This window comes from Raphanus sativus, unplaced genomic scaffold (assembly GCF_000801105.2).
Source record: "Raphanus sativus cultivar WK10039 unplaced genomic scaffold, ASM80110v3 Scaffold0678, whole genome shotgun sequence".
In the NCBI taxonomy this organism is placed as follows: domain Eukaryota; kingdom Viridiplantae; phylum Streptophyta; class Magnoliopsida; order Brassicales; family Brassicaceae; genus Raphanus; species Raphanus sativus.
Window position 1 is genome coordinate 177 of NW_026615995.1, and position 12,211 is coordinate 12,387.

At 39.1% G+C, this 12,211-nt stretch overlaps 3 protein-coding genes across 3 annotated transcripts; 1 reads left to right on the top strand and 2 right to left on the bottom strand.

Annotated features, from left to right (window-relative positions):
• Nucleotides 1-266: 266 nt before the first annotated feature.
• On the top strand, nucleotides 267-3,568 carry LOC130502722 (helicase-like transcription factor CHR27). Its single transcript, XM_056997519.1, has 8 exons — nucleotides 267-343; nucleotides 417-494; nucleotides 575-1,547; nucleotides 1,639-1,769; nucleotides 1,917-2,138; nucleotides 2,253-2,807; nucleotides 2,910-3,119; nucleotides 3,203-3,568. The coding sequence occupies exons 1-8, from the start codon at nucleotides 296-298 to the stop codon at nucleotides 3,305-3,307; spliced, it is 2,322 nt and encodes a 773-aa protein (XP_056853499.1). The 5' UTR covers nucleotides 267-295; the 3' UTR covers nucleotides 3,308-3,568.
• A 494-nt stretch (nucleotides 3,569-4,062) lies between these two features.
• Nucleotides 4,063-7,999, bottom strand: LOC108857829 (probable protein arginine N-methyltransferase 6). Its single transcript, XM_018631850.2, has 13 exons — nucleotides 7,636-7,999; nucleotides 7,471-7,536; nucleotides 7,170-7,238; nucleotides 6,980-7,015; nucleotides 6,659-6,724; nucleotides 6,271-6,339; nucleotides 6,097-6,174; nucleotides 5,915-5,993; nucleotides 5,414-5,508; nucleotides 5,169-5,253; nucleotides 4,852-5,060; nucleotides 4,523-4,641; nucleotides 4,063-4,439 (listed from the first exon to the last, which is right to left on the bottom strand). Exons 1-13 carry the CDS (start codon nucleotides 7,927-7,929, stop codon nucleotides 4,397-4,399), a joined length of 1,308 nt encoding a protein of 435 aa, XP_018487352.1. The 5' UTR covers nucleotides 7,930-7,999; the 3' UTR covers nucleotides 4,063-4,396.
• A 353-nt stretch (nucleotides 8,000-8,352) lies between these two features.
• LOC108857476 (T-complex protein 1 subunit alpha-like) lies at nucleotides 8,353-12,115 on the bottom strand. Its single transcript, XM_018631464.2, has 17 exons — nucleotides 11,935-12,115; nucleotides 11,789-11,853; nucleotides 11,618-11,707; nucleotides 11,456-11,542; nucleotides 11,313-11,372; nucleotides 11,186-11,236; nucleotides 10,925-11,020; nucleotides 10,651-10,716; nucleotides 10,354-10,571; nucleotides 10,060-10,156; nucleotides 9,823-9,909; nucleotides 9,586-9,720; nucleotides 9,327-9,431; nucleotides 9,113-9,241; nucleotides 8,914-9,017; nucleotides 8,729-8,819; nucleotides 8,353-8,634 (listed from the first exon to the last, which is right to left on the bottom strand). The coding sequence occupies exons 1-17, from the start codon at nucleotides 12,005-12,007 to the stop codon at nucleotides 8,551-8,553; spliced, it is 1,638 nt and encodes a 545-aa protein (XP_018486966.1). The 5' UTR covers nucleotides 12,008-12,115; the 3' UTR covers nucleotides 8,353-8,550.
• Nucleotides 12,116-12,211: the final 96 nt, after the last annotated feature.

Genomic DNA, 12,211 nt, shown 5'->3' on the forward strand with positions numbered 1-12,211 from the left:
TTTTTATCTGGTTTCTCATTGATACTTGTGTCATACTATGCTGAATCTACTCAATTTCAGACTGAAGTGTCCAGGTTTATAGTCGTTATCTGCATTTCTTTTCATGTTTGAGAAAGAATGATCTTTTATAGTTCATTGACTGTGTATAGCAGCATTCATTTTCGTGGTGCATTATATATATGTTGGCAGCTTGGTGTTGTTCCATAATCAACCTGATATTAAATTGCATTTTAAGTGCATTTTCTTATAATATAGTATGTTGATCCTGCAGGATTTGAATCAATCCAACAACGAGATGGATCTAAGTCCTGGTACCCTTTCAGTTTCTCTTATGAGGCATCAGGTATTATCATGTTTTAATGTACCATTTAGTGGCCTTTGAATTTGGCGTGTGTACCAAATACTATTGCTTTCAGAAAATCGCACTGGCATGGATGTTTCAGAAGGAAACAAGTAGTTTGCACTGTTCAGGAGGAATATTAGCAGATGATCAGGTCACATATAATTTAATATTTTTGCACATTTATATCTGTGGTTCGGTTTCCCTGAAGCTATGTAAGGTCTATTTTTGCAGGGACTTGGTAAGACAGTCTCGACGATTGCTCTTATCTTGAAGCAAAAGTTTGAGTCACAAATAAAGTCTGAAATTTCAAGCAAGCAAGAGGCTGAAATATTGGACCTGGATGCTGATGATGAGTCAGAAGCTCCAAAGCATGAAAGTGAAAGTGATGTGAAACCAGAGGTCAAGGTTTCAAGCAACAGTGAGACCACGGTTCAGAGTGCTGGTGATAATGATGGGAATGGCAGTTCAGTGAAGGGGAAAGCCAAAGTTGAAGGAGCGAGTACTCTGAAACGGGAATTTAACAGAAAGAGGCCAGCTGCTGGTACATTAATTGTTTGTCCAGCGAGTATTGTGAGGCAGTGGGCAACAGAGCTTGATGAGAAGGTTTCTTATGAATCCAAACTTTCTGTTTTGATCTACCATGGTGGTTGTAGGACCAAAGATCCTGTTGAATTGGCGAGATATGATGTGGTTGTCACAACTTACGCCATTGTGACCAATGAAGTTCCCAAAGAGTCATTGGTGGAGGATGATGAAGATGATGAAAAGGATAACAAAGGTCTCGCCCCTGGCTTCTCTAACTACAAGAAACGTAAAGATGCAGCGGGTACAAGTAAGAAGAGTAAGAAAAGAGGTAGAAAAGGCATGGATGATTCTTCTTTTGACTCTGATTGTGGTGCTCTGTCAAAAGTTGGGTGGCTCAGAGTAGTTCTAGATGAAGCTCAGACAATCAAGAATCATAGAACTCAAGTGGCAAGAGCATGCTGCACTCTTCGAGCCAAAAGGAGGTGGTGTTTGTCTGGAACGCCAATACAAAACACCATTGATGATCTGTATAGTTACTTCAGGTTCCTTAGGTATAATCCATATGCCGTGTACAAGTCATTCTACCATACAATCAAGGTTCCAATTTCCAGAAATTCTCTTAATGGTTACAAGAAGCTTCAAGCTGTTCTAAGGGCTATAATGCTGCGCCGTACCAAAGGTACTCTCACCATCTCTCTATTCTTGTTTGCTTTTCGTAGCTGTGACGGATTTGATGATTTCTGCTGAGTATCTTCTGTTCTGATATACAGAAACATTGCTTGATGGGCAACCAATAATCAATCTACCTCCAAAGAAAATTAATCTGAAAAGGGTGGACTTTTCGGTGGAGGAGCGGTCTTTCTACAAGAAGCTTGAAGCAGAGTCACAATCACAGTTCAAGGTTCTCCTTTTTTTCCCTCCACAATTTATCAGTTCATACTTCGGAATTTTCTTTGGAAATCATTTTCTGAGTGTTTCTTCTGTCAGTGAATCAAACATTAACTCGTGTACTTGTGCCTGATAAGATGATATTTCACATTTTCTGCAGGCATATCAAGCTGCAGGGACTTTGAGCCAAAACTACGCCAATATTCTTTTGATGCTTTTGCGTCTACGCCAAGCTTGTGACCACCCACAACTCGTGAAGGGATATAACTCAGATCCTGTTGGAAAAGAATCAAGAGAAGCAGTTAAAAGACTCCCTAGGGAGGCTCGAATCAATTTGCTCAAACGCTTAGAGTCATTATCTGCCATCTGCAATATCTGTAATGTAAGTGCAGATTCACTTAGGCCTAGGAATAGCGTGTCCTCAGTTTCAGTATTCTCTAGTCCTTAGGCTAGGTCTGATCTCTTATTAAATATTCTGTTACCTGTTTATCTGCAGGATCCACCAGAAAACCCTGTTATTTCGCTCTGTGGCCATGTATTTTGCTATCAGTGTGTTTCAGAACACATCAATGGAGATGAGAACGTTTGCCCTGTTCGGAGATGCAGAGAAGACTTTGGGCGTGATGTTGTGTTCTCTAAATCTGCCCTTAGAAATTCTACCACTAATGATTCAGGCTCTAGTTCTTCACAGAACAAATCATTTTCTCAAAAAAGCGAGTTTAGTTCATCAAAAATCCAAGCTGTCCTGGATATTCTGCAGTCGCTCTCCAAACAAGGCAGACGAAACTCAGCACAGCATGGTCGAAACCCTTCTTCCTCACAGCCACATGAAGATGACGACGATGTAACCATTGTAGAGCCAACGACTCTTCACTCGTCTTCACCTAGCCAGGGACCAATAAAGACGATAGTGTTCTCTCAGTGGACCGGTATGCTTGACTTGGTTGAGGCGAGTTTTGTTGAAAATGGTATAGAATTCAGAAGATTAGATGGTACAATGAGTCTTGCAGCAAGAGACAGGGCTGTAAAAGAATTCAGCAAAGTTCCACGTGTAAGTGATGTGCATACATCTACTTGTTATTTCTCTGAAACATAGAATGTTCGTGGAACATAGATCCTGAAGCTCTCTAACAGTGAAAAGTCTATAAAACAGGTAGAGGTGATGCTGATGTCGCTAAAAGCTGGAAACCTTGGGTTGAATATGGTAGCTGCATGTCATGTTATACTTCTGGATCTTTGGTGGAATCCAACAACCGAAGACCAAGCTGTTGACCGTGCACATCGTATTGGACAAACTCGGCCTGTTAGTGTAACTCGTGTCACTATAAAAGATACCATTGAGGATAAAATTTTGTCTCTTCAGGTATTTGATGTCCCTTAGTTTCCTCTTCATATTATATTTATAGTAAGTCCAGCATTATCATTTGTCTTTTTTTAATTTATCAGGAAGATAAAAGGAAAATGGTTGCATCTGCGTTCGGTGAAGAACATGGTGGAAGCTCTGCGACTCGACTGACAGTAGATGATCTCAAACATCTTTTTATGGCGTAGACCAACTGGTTCTCTGCGCCACCTGTAGCCGTATAATGGGCTACTTGAATTAGGTTGCATAGTACTATTAATATTGGAGATTATGCCCCAGCGTTTTTTTTTGATCAAGAAGAAACCTCTAAGCTGCTTTTGTAACTGAAACTTCAATGCTGTGGCTCTCTCCTAGGATTTCGTGTTTTGGGTTTTGTGAGGCTTGTGTCTCGAAGGTGCATTGACTGGAAGCATATGCCATTATGTAAATAACTAAATCGTTTCACGGTATATATACCTCGTAGAAGTTTAACGGTAAAACTAAAGGATCAGATGATCTTTTTCTTCTTACCATTAACAGTTTGTGAGGTGTTCATTGGCAAGAGGAAATGATTTGTTCTGTCAAGAATGCTTGTTATTTACTCTTGCCAAGGATCAGTGATACCATAATCTTTTTCTTCTTACCACTAATGATGCCATAGCAAGCATTCTCTACAGCTTGCACGTCTGTTTTGGATATCTTGAGCATCTATGTATGTTCGTTCTTTGATGGTTCTTTGTTTGAAGCTGATGAGGATTGTTCCCAAGTATTTGACTCGACCAACCAAATATACAGTGGTGGGGCTTTTTATTGATTAAAAACCCTATGAAGGAAGACTATGGGACCTCTTTTGTTTATGACTTTTCTGCCCTTTAGTCATTTCTCTTTTTCTTTTTCCAAGTTATAGTGTGAAAAGAATTGCCTTGTGTTTGTTGAATTTTCAAGGCATCCAACGGTAAGCAAGTTTAAAACAGAAATTTGAATATTTGATTTTTGAGGTTATACAAAGTACCAATAAATTATGCATGATAAATAAAAGCATTCAAGAGAGAAGTGAATTATGTATCGCCCAGTTACAAGTAAGAAGCTAAAGTGGCCTCAAGAACAATGTCCTATAATTGCTTCCATCATTTGATCTTAAACCTAACACTCTTAAAATAACTTGTGGTTTCGCAGAAATCAATATGTTGGCCAATGTCTTCGTCGGTTCTGGACTAATGATTACTTTAACAGAAGAGACTATAAATCTTACAGGGCTTCTAAGGTAAAGAAGAAGATGTTGTCAGAGAATCGCCGCCTTAACGCATTACCGACTCTTTTACAAAGGAACGGCCTGCCGAGCTGCAAAACCACAAATATTAAGCATTGATAGAACACAGAAAACTTGAAAAGGGGTAGTAAAGGAGTGGGTTGGTACTACTCACGAATATTCGAAGTGGATGTTCATGAATCTCCGGTTCTCTTTACTTTGAGAAAGGGTAACAGAACCTTCAATGACTTGGTCTTGCTCTACGTCTATTGGGTCATAGAAATATACAATCGTCTGTCCAACAAAAGTGGTTCAACACCAAATCGTCACAAAGTGTAAGCTTACACTAGTTTTTTTTTTAAATAAGAGACAGATATCAAGTTTATAGTATCACTGGATCTTCTTAATATACGACCCAGTCCTTCTGATCTTAACCAAATTTAGATGATTTACAGAAAAGTAAACCTAGCAAAAATGGAAGTATATGCAAAAAGATGGTCTTACTTGTTGCCAATGCGTTGGAGGAGCCTCGGGAGAGGTGGACAACACGAGGGCATCACTCGGATTACTCCGCTTCTTCTGATTCCCTTCTCTGGAAGGACTCACTGATGAAGAACCACTAGCAACACTTATTCCACTAGAAGTCTTCGCAGGCGAAGAGGCTGGTCCGCTGAACTCAACGTCAAACCAAAATCCAAAACCATGCATAGGAGCTACAAGAAGACAAGGAAAAAGCCTCAGAACAGAAAGGAAACAAGACTAACGTCTCTGTAAGTTGCACAAAACGCATATACATTTGATAAAAGGAAAAGTGAAAATACCTCTCATCATTGACTTGAATTTATATCTTGCAGTAACGGAGTCTAGCTCTTGGATTTTTATTGTTTGACAGTCTATATGTTTAACCTGCATGATATATGCTCCGTGTGAAATAGAGCGGGTGGTCTGGTCTTTGATCATTTACTTTAGTAACAAAACGGATTTGATATCACTCTGTCGCAGAGTTAATATAGCTGAGAGCCCAAAGAGATTGCAGGTAACAAACAGTCAGGGAACAAGGAAATACCACTTCTGGCCATGTTAGAACGTTTTCTCCTGATATGGACTCCACGCTAGGTTCTTCAAATGCACACTGTTTAGCTAACTGCATCATTGCAGACACTGCAAACGACATCAAACATCATTAGGGAAACCTTACTGTGAGATGCTTCTTTTCACTTTATAATAATACTTGATTGTATCTTATCATCTAGTACAAGTTCCCCAACATAAAGGTGAGTGAGAAGCATACATTTCAATTCACCCTTATGATCAAGTAATACCATATGTTTACTCCTTAAGCTAAGGATCAGGACTATCAAAGCCATAAATGCTATCATGATCACTTAATTTTATCAGTCTGATCTGTCTAGGAAATAAAAAAACTCTCGGCCAAGGATGATGTGGGATATGTCGAGCTTATTAGAAACATCACTTCCACATTAGATTGAGAAATAATTAGTCAGTTTTAGCTAGTATACTAGTCAAATTAACATAGTCTCAACGTTCAAGTTGATATAATACTTACTATCAATCCCATAAACGTTGCGCCAAAAATCAATGCTATGACTGTATCTGTCAGGGTGCGATATAGGTGCCATGTACAACTGTCAACAGAAAGTAATTAACAAAATATCAAAAATGTTGCCTTGTTTCAAAAATTCATTACGGCATACTGTGATATAGTATTTAAAGGGATCTAAATCATACTGTTGCATGTGATGGGAGAATTAAACCTCCAGGCTTCAACCAGCGATCTCTAGCTGTAATAACACTTCCCAGCATACTCTAAATCACGTCAAAAAGGAATAATAGAGAATAAGAGACCAGGGAGAATTAAGGAACAGTAATAATTCGGTACAAGATTAAAAAATAAGGAATAACCTCATACAAGAGCATGTAGCCCATCCACTCTGAAATTATTACATCAACCTCCTCGTCGATTTCAACATCCTGGGGAACATTACAACAAAAGAAGAATTACTACAGAGTACAGAATGAAGGTTTGCATACAAACTTTATTGTTGCACCCAACTAATCTCTCAAATAGCGATGTAGATGTATAGACAATCCAAAGATCTCTGTTACATTCATATATTTTGCACCTTTCTGGATAATGTATAATGACACTAATTTATCTTTTTGCAACTTGTATAGACATCAACCTTAAGCAATGTCTAATATAGCATGGCAAGACGAACTCCGGATTTATAACAGATAAGATTTTACCTCCACTCTTTGCTCAAAAAAAAAAAAAAAAAAAAGATTTTACCTCCACTCTCCCATGCAAAACAATGACCTTGTCAGATAAACCGTTGGCTTTTACAACTTCCTTTGCCTGGTGATATTAGGAAAAAAGGTTGAATCGATTAGTGCGACTCACGAAAGCATTTTATTTGTGATAGGGAGCAAAAACAAACGAAATCATATGCAGAGCTAAAACACAAGACTCGAAATGTTTTGATGAAATTACAAAATCCCAAAACCAATTCAAATATAGTATAAAAATGCAGAGATAGAGGCAAAAGACGATATGATGAGAGAAATCATTTATGCACAAGGTACATGGTAAAGGAAACATCTGGAGTAATACCTGGACTGCAATATCACTTGCATCTACAGCATATACCTGCACGAAATTTTAATTACGTAAGAAACATATTACAGACAACAGACACATGGAGAGAAAAAAAAATTAATATCCATATGGAAAATGCTACATCTTTTTTACAAGGCTCAATAATAAAGTTGGTGTGTCCATACAATACATAATGCATACATACCCGTTTAGCACCGGCTTGAGCACAGAAGATTGAAAGGATGCCTGTTCCACAGCCAACGTCCACCACAACCTGTTACAAGAAGCAATCGATGCATCAAAATATGTTTTCAAACAAAATACAAAAATACCACATTAAAAAAAAAAGAACAGAGGTCAGGAATCATATCTACTAACACAGGCTAAGCAAAAACTAAACCACAGTCCCAAGTTAAATCCTTTCTTCAATACCATTAGTGAAGATAAAAAAAAAAGAAGAGCATCGTTCAGAAAGAGAAAGCAGGGAGAGAGTATTTACTATTTACCTTGCCTTGGATGAAGCTCTGATGCTGCATTATAGCTTCCTTATAAGTTTCCGTCCTAGCCCGATCCTGAGTTTCAATAACATTCAACAAAGCAAGCAAGTTCAAAAATCCAAAATCAAAACCCAACTTAATTTGATAATCAAAAGAGAGAGAGAGAGAGAGTACCTTGATCATCTCTTCGTGAATCCCGACGTGAGCGTACGAATGAAAATACGCAACGTCGAAGTCTGTGCAAGGCGGAGGAGATTTCTGAGTCTCGAGTTGCTTCTGCTCCCCGAGCTCATCGGAAACCCTAACCCCATTGTTGAGACCGCCTCTAGAGTCGTGAGCTACACCGCGACTGCGCCTCTTGGCTCTGCCAAAAGAGCTGAGGCCACCGAGGAGTTGCTTCTCTGGCCGCTCAAGCTCATGGTGGTGGTCGCCGTTGAAACCGTTGCTGTAATCGCCGCCAGATTTCATATTTAAGTTAAACACCAGAGAGAGAGTAGAGAGAGAGAGAGACCTTCTCTGACGACGCTTGACGACGACTGTTTGTAGAACTCTAGTAAACAAAGGATCCTCCTCCTCTTTCTTATTAATTAAAATCTTACCTTTGTTTTTTTCTGCTTTTGCATTTTAACCCCTTTTTGGGTCCTTTCATTAGCTTTGCAAATTAAAGAGTCTATATAGGAATAAAATAATATCTTCCACCAGAGACAAAAAGAAACATTTTTCATGATTAGGTTGGAGAGAAAAACTCGATGACAAAAAGATAAAGAGAAGCTGGGGTCAATTTCAGACGGTATTTTCATTTCTTTGTTTCTTCTGCTCATGTGACAAAACTACGATTTATCAGAAATAGGAAAAGCATGAGGAAACTTTGACTTCGTTTAGTATCTAAAAAGTGCAAAGGATTATCCCATTGAAAGAGGGGGAAGCAGAACAACGAATTTGAAATCTTGTTCGGTACAAACGCTAAATACCAAAAAAAAAAAAATTACAAAAAAGAAAGGTAGAAGAAAAACCGGTGGGTGCTGCAAACGCGGACCAAAAACACACTAAAAGACAGACAAAGAGAAGCTTTTGAGCTTTTGGATTGGTCTAGTCATCGCCTTGGCCATCTTCTTTCACCAGTTTGATCATGTCGTCGATTCTCAGAATCGTAATTGCTGCCTCTGTTGCAAACTGTGGGTCACACATTAACAAAAACATAATAGCTTCAGAAGACATCATTCGATTTTTATAAAAATCTAATCTCAGGTCAAAATGCTTCATTCACCTGGATAATTTTCACTTTGCTCATCGCTGGTTCGATCACTCCTGCTTCCAAATTGTTACGGACTATTCCGTTTACAAGGTCCAGTCCCATGCTGCATTTTGTGCGTTTTCCCAACAATAAAGCCAATGAGAAAAGAAAAAAAATTTCAATGGGAGAAAGACAAACAGTAATACTGCCTTATAAACCTTGAATAGTGCTTCTTATCAGCCTTGGTTTGTGCGGTGTGGTGGTATGCTCTTAGTTTAGCTACCAACTCGGTTGCATCCTTGGCGGCGTTTACAGCAAGCACCTGTAAATATAAGATAATAATTGTTGACCAGAGCAAAAGAAAGTTTTTCATAAAATATTTGATGAAATAGGTTTGTATTTGTAGGTGGCAGGCACCTTAGGTATAACCAATAACGCCTCTGCAAATTCAGCAATTGCCAATTGTTCCCGAGAGCCCAAGGTTGTAGCAAGGTGCTCCAGATACACAGACAATGCTGACTCAACTGCACCTCCACCCGCAACCACCTGTTTGATGCGTAAAACCAAGAAATGGTGTGATCATTATATTACCAAATGCAAGGAGATTCTCTTCACTAAAAGGGATATTTACCGTGTTGGACTCGAGGGTCCTCTTGACAATACACAAAGAATCGTGCAGTGCTCTCTCCATCTCATCAAGCATGTAGTCATTTGCACCTCTCAAGATCAAGGATACCTAACAGACACAAAGTTTATTATGTCATTGACAAAGCTAGACTGAACATTGTGAGCTTCTTCTATCTAATAACTTCAAATGAAATATATGATAGATTTTGTGTAGTAATGTTAACAAATTATGTACGATATCAAGTAGAGAGATAATTGCATACCGCACTGCTGGTTTTGGTTCCCTTTATCAATACAACATCGTCATCCGCAATTCTCTCTTCCACAACTTCATCTGCCGATCCAAGGTGTGTCGGATCAAACGTTTCTTCGCCCTCCATGTCAGCAAAAGTGGTGACCTAAAACAAAGAACAAGGATATATTAGTTAAAATTTTCAAGTTTCTTAATCGCATTTAAGTTTTTGACACTTGGTTATAATGCTTATAAGCTGAAAAAGTACCAGCGTTGCTCCTGTTGCCTTAGCAACATGGCGCATGTCTTCTTTGCGAACACGCCTAACAGCAATAGCTCCTGCCTCTACAAAGTACTGAAATAAAAAGTAAAATGAAATAAGAAGCCAAAAAATTTCAATAACTTTTGATGAATCGAACATAAAGGTAAGAAAGACTCGAATACTTCAAAACTGAGTAATGCGTAAGGGTAGAGAGAAACTTATTGGTCTCCAGTCCAATCTTACCTTCAGTGCCATGTCGTCAATTCCCTTCGTGGTGAGAATAACATTGGCCCCAGCTTTAAGAAGTTTCTCTATCCGCTCTTTTGTCATGTCAGCTTCTCTGTGAAACAAATATTCAGTAACATATTAACAAACCCTCTGTGTGGAAGATGGATGACATAAGCAGTGCAATAGAGACAGATATCTCAAGCTTCCTCTATCCCGCAAAATCCGTTAGGATCAAGAGAGCAAACCGATTTGCACTTGTAGAGAACAAAATTACGTAGCCTGAATGAAAGAAATTCATGGAAAAATAACCTTTGACGGATTTTTTCAAGTTCTCGTGGATCGTTCACAACAACTTGGACACCGAGCTGCATTTTTGTCTTCTGAAGATTGAAGTCAAGGCAAGCAATCTTGGCCGGAGACACTCGTAGTGGCATCCCTTGCGCAGCGCGGCCAGTATTGAGTGCATATCCATTCAACAAATAGCTGTCTCGCGCACTTTGTCCATGAGCTTTCAGAATATTGATCCCCTACAATGTAGTAAGCAGAAGTGTTTAGACATAAAGATATCATTCTGACTCAAGACTCTATGTTAGCATAAGCAGAGACCTTAATAGGGTACTTTATCTCCCCTCGCTGATTTGTCATCTTCACTGACAGAACGGCATCCACAACCTTGAAATGAGAAAACAAATGTCTTTATGAACAGTTCAGAAACGAGGAGTAATCAGGGTAGTATTGCAAGAAATTATCAACGGATCCCGCACATTAGAGGTAAACTCAATAACAGACTTATGTAGGAAAGAGTCGTAAACATAGGAACTAATAACACAAGTTACAAGACTAATGTTTTAAGAACAAAGAATGAGAATTGAAAGCATACCAAGTTGGCAAAGAAGTCGCTGTCAGAAGATATCAGTTTGGAGGACATGCTGGTTTTAGCACAGTTTATCAGTGGAGCTTTCCCAAGCTTTTCGACCTATAGAACGCAACAAAAGTAATTAACTGAAGCCACTATAGAGAACTTACACCAATTATACTTACAGAAAAAAAAAACATGTTTAAAAGTTCACCACGTGAAACTCAATTCCAGAAAGAAGATGAGAGGCGAAAATATAAAACATCAACAGCAGAAGTAACTAACCTTAGTCACCAACTTCTCATCAATGTATTTGCAAGCTTCTCTCATCGCTAGCTGTCAACAGTAACACAGATTAAAATTAAGAAAACACTTGTGCAATGCATAAAGAAACAAAAGGCGCAGGCTTTACCCTGTATCCACTAATAATAGATGTTGGATGTATTTTGTTCCTGACCAAATCATTTGCCCTCTGCAAAAAAAAAACACCATTAAGAATGAAGCAGTTAACTATGTGACAAAAAAAAAATCTAGAAAAACGAAAGACAGACGAACCTTGAGCAACTCAGCAGCAACAATAACAACAGAGGTAGTCCCATCACCAACTTCTCTATCCTGGAGTTCAGCCAACTCGACGAGAACCTAGCCACCAAGAGAAGAGAGCGTAACTAATAATACTCGTAGTATAATAAGTAAATTTTGTTAAATGAAAATGACCTTAGCAGCAGGGTGTTCGACCTCCAACATCCGAAGAATAGTAGCTCCGTCGTTTGTAATGGTCACATCACCAATATCATCCACCAACATCTGAGCAAATCAAGAAGAAACCGATTAATCCCAAATAGTCACAACGCTCGAGTCGAATCGAATCGAATGGGAGTAAATTACCTTGTCGAGTCCAACGGGACCAAGCGAGGTCTTGACGATGTTTGAAATAGCTTGACAAGCCACCACTGTATACAATAGAGAGTAGTAGTTATATTATTATATACTGAGAGATAATAGAAGAATGGTATGAGCACAAGCCGTTGTACCGTTCTGAGTACGAACATCTTGGCCGGATTGCCTATCGCCGGAGATATCCGGATTTTGAGCGGAGATCGACATGTCCGATGAGCACGATGTAGCCCTAGATCAGAGATCTGAGCTCGCCGAGAGAAGTGCAGTGAGAGAGAGATGGACAGTGAGTGAGACTCCGGCGGGTTTTTTATTAAAAGTTTCAACAAGGTTTCTTCTGGGATGTGTGACCAAGCGGTGTCGTTTATAAGTTGGGCTCAAACTCCTGAGGCCCACTAGAACACCTGCTTTTAG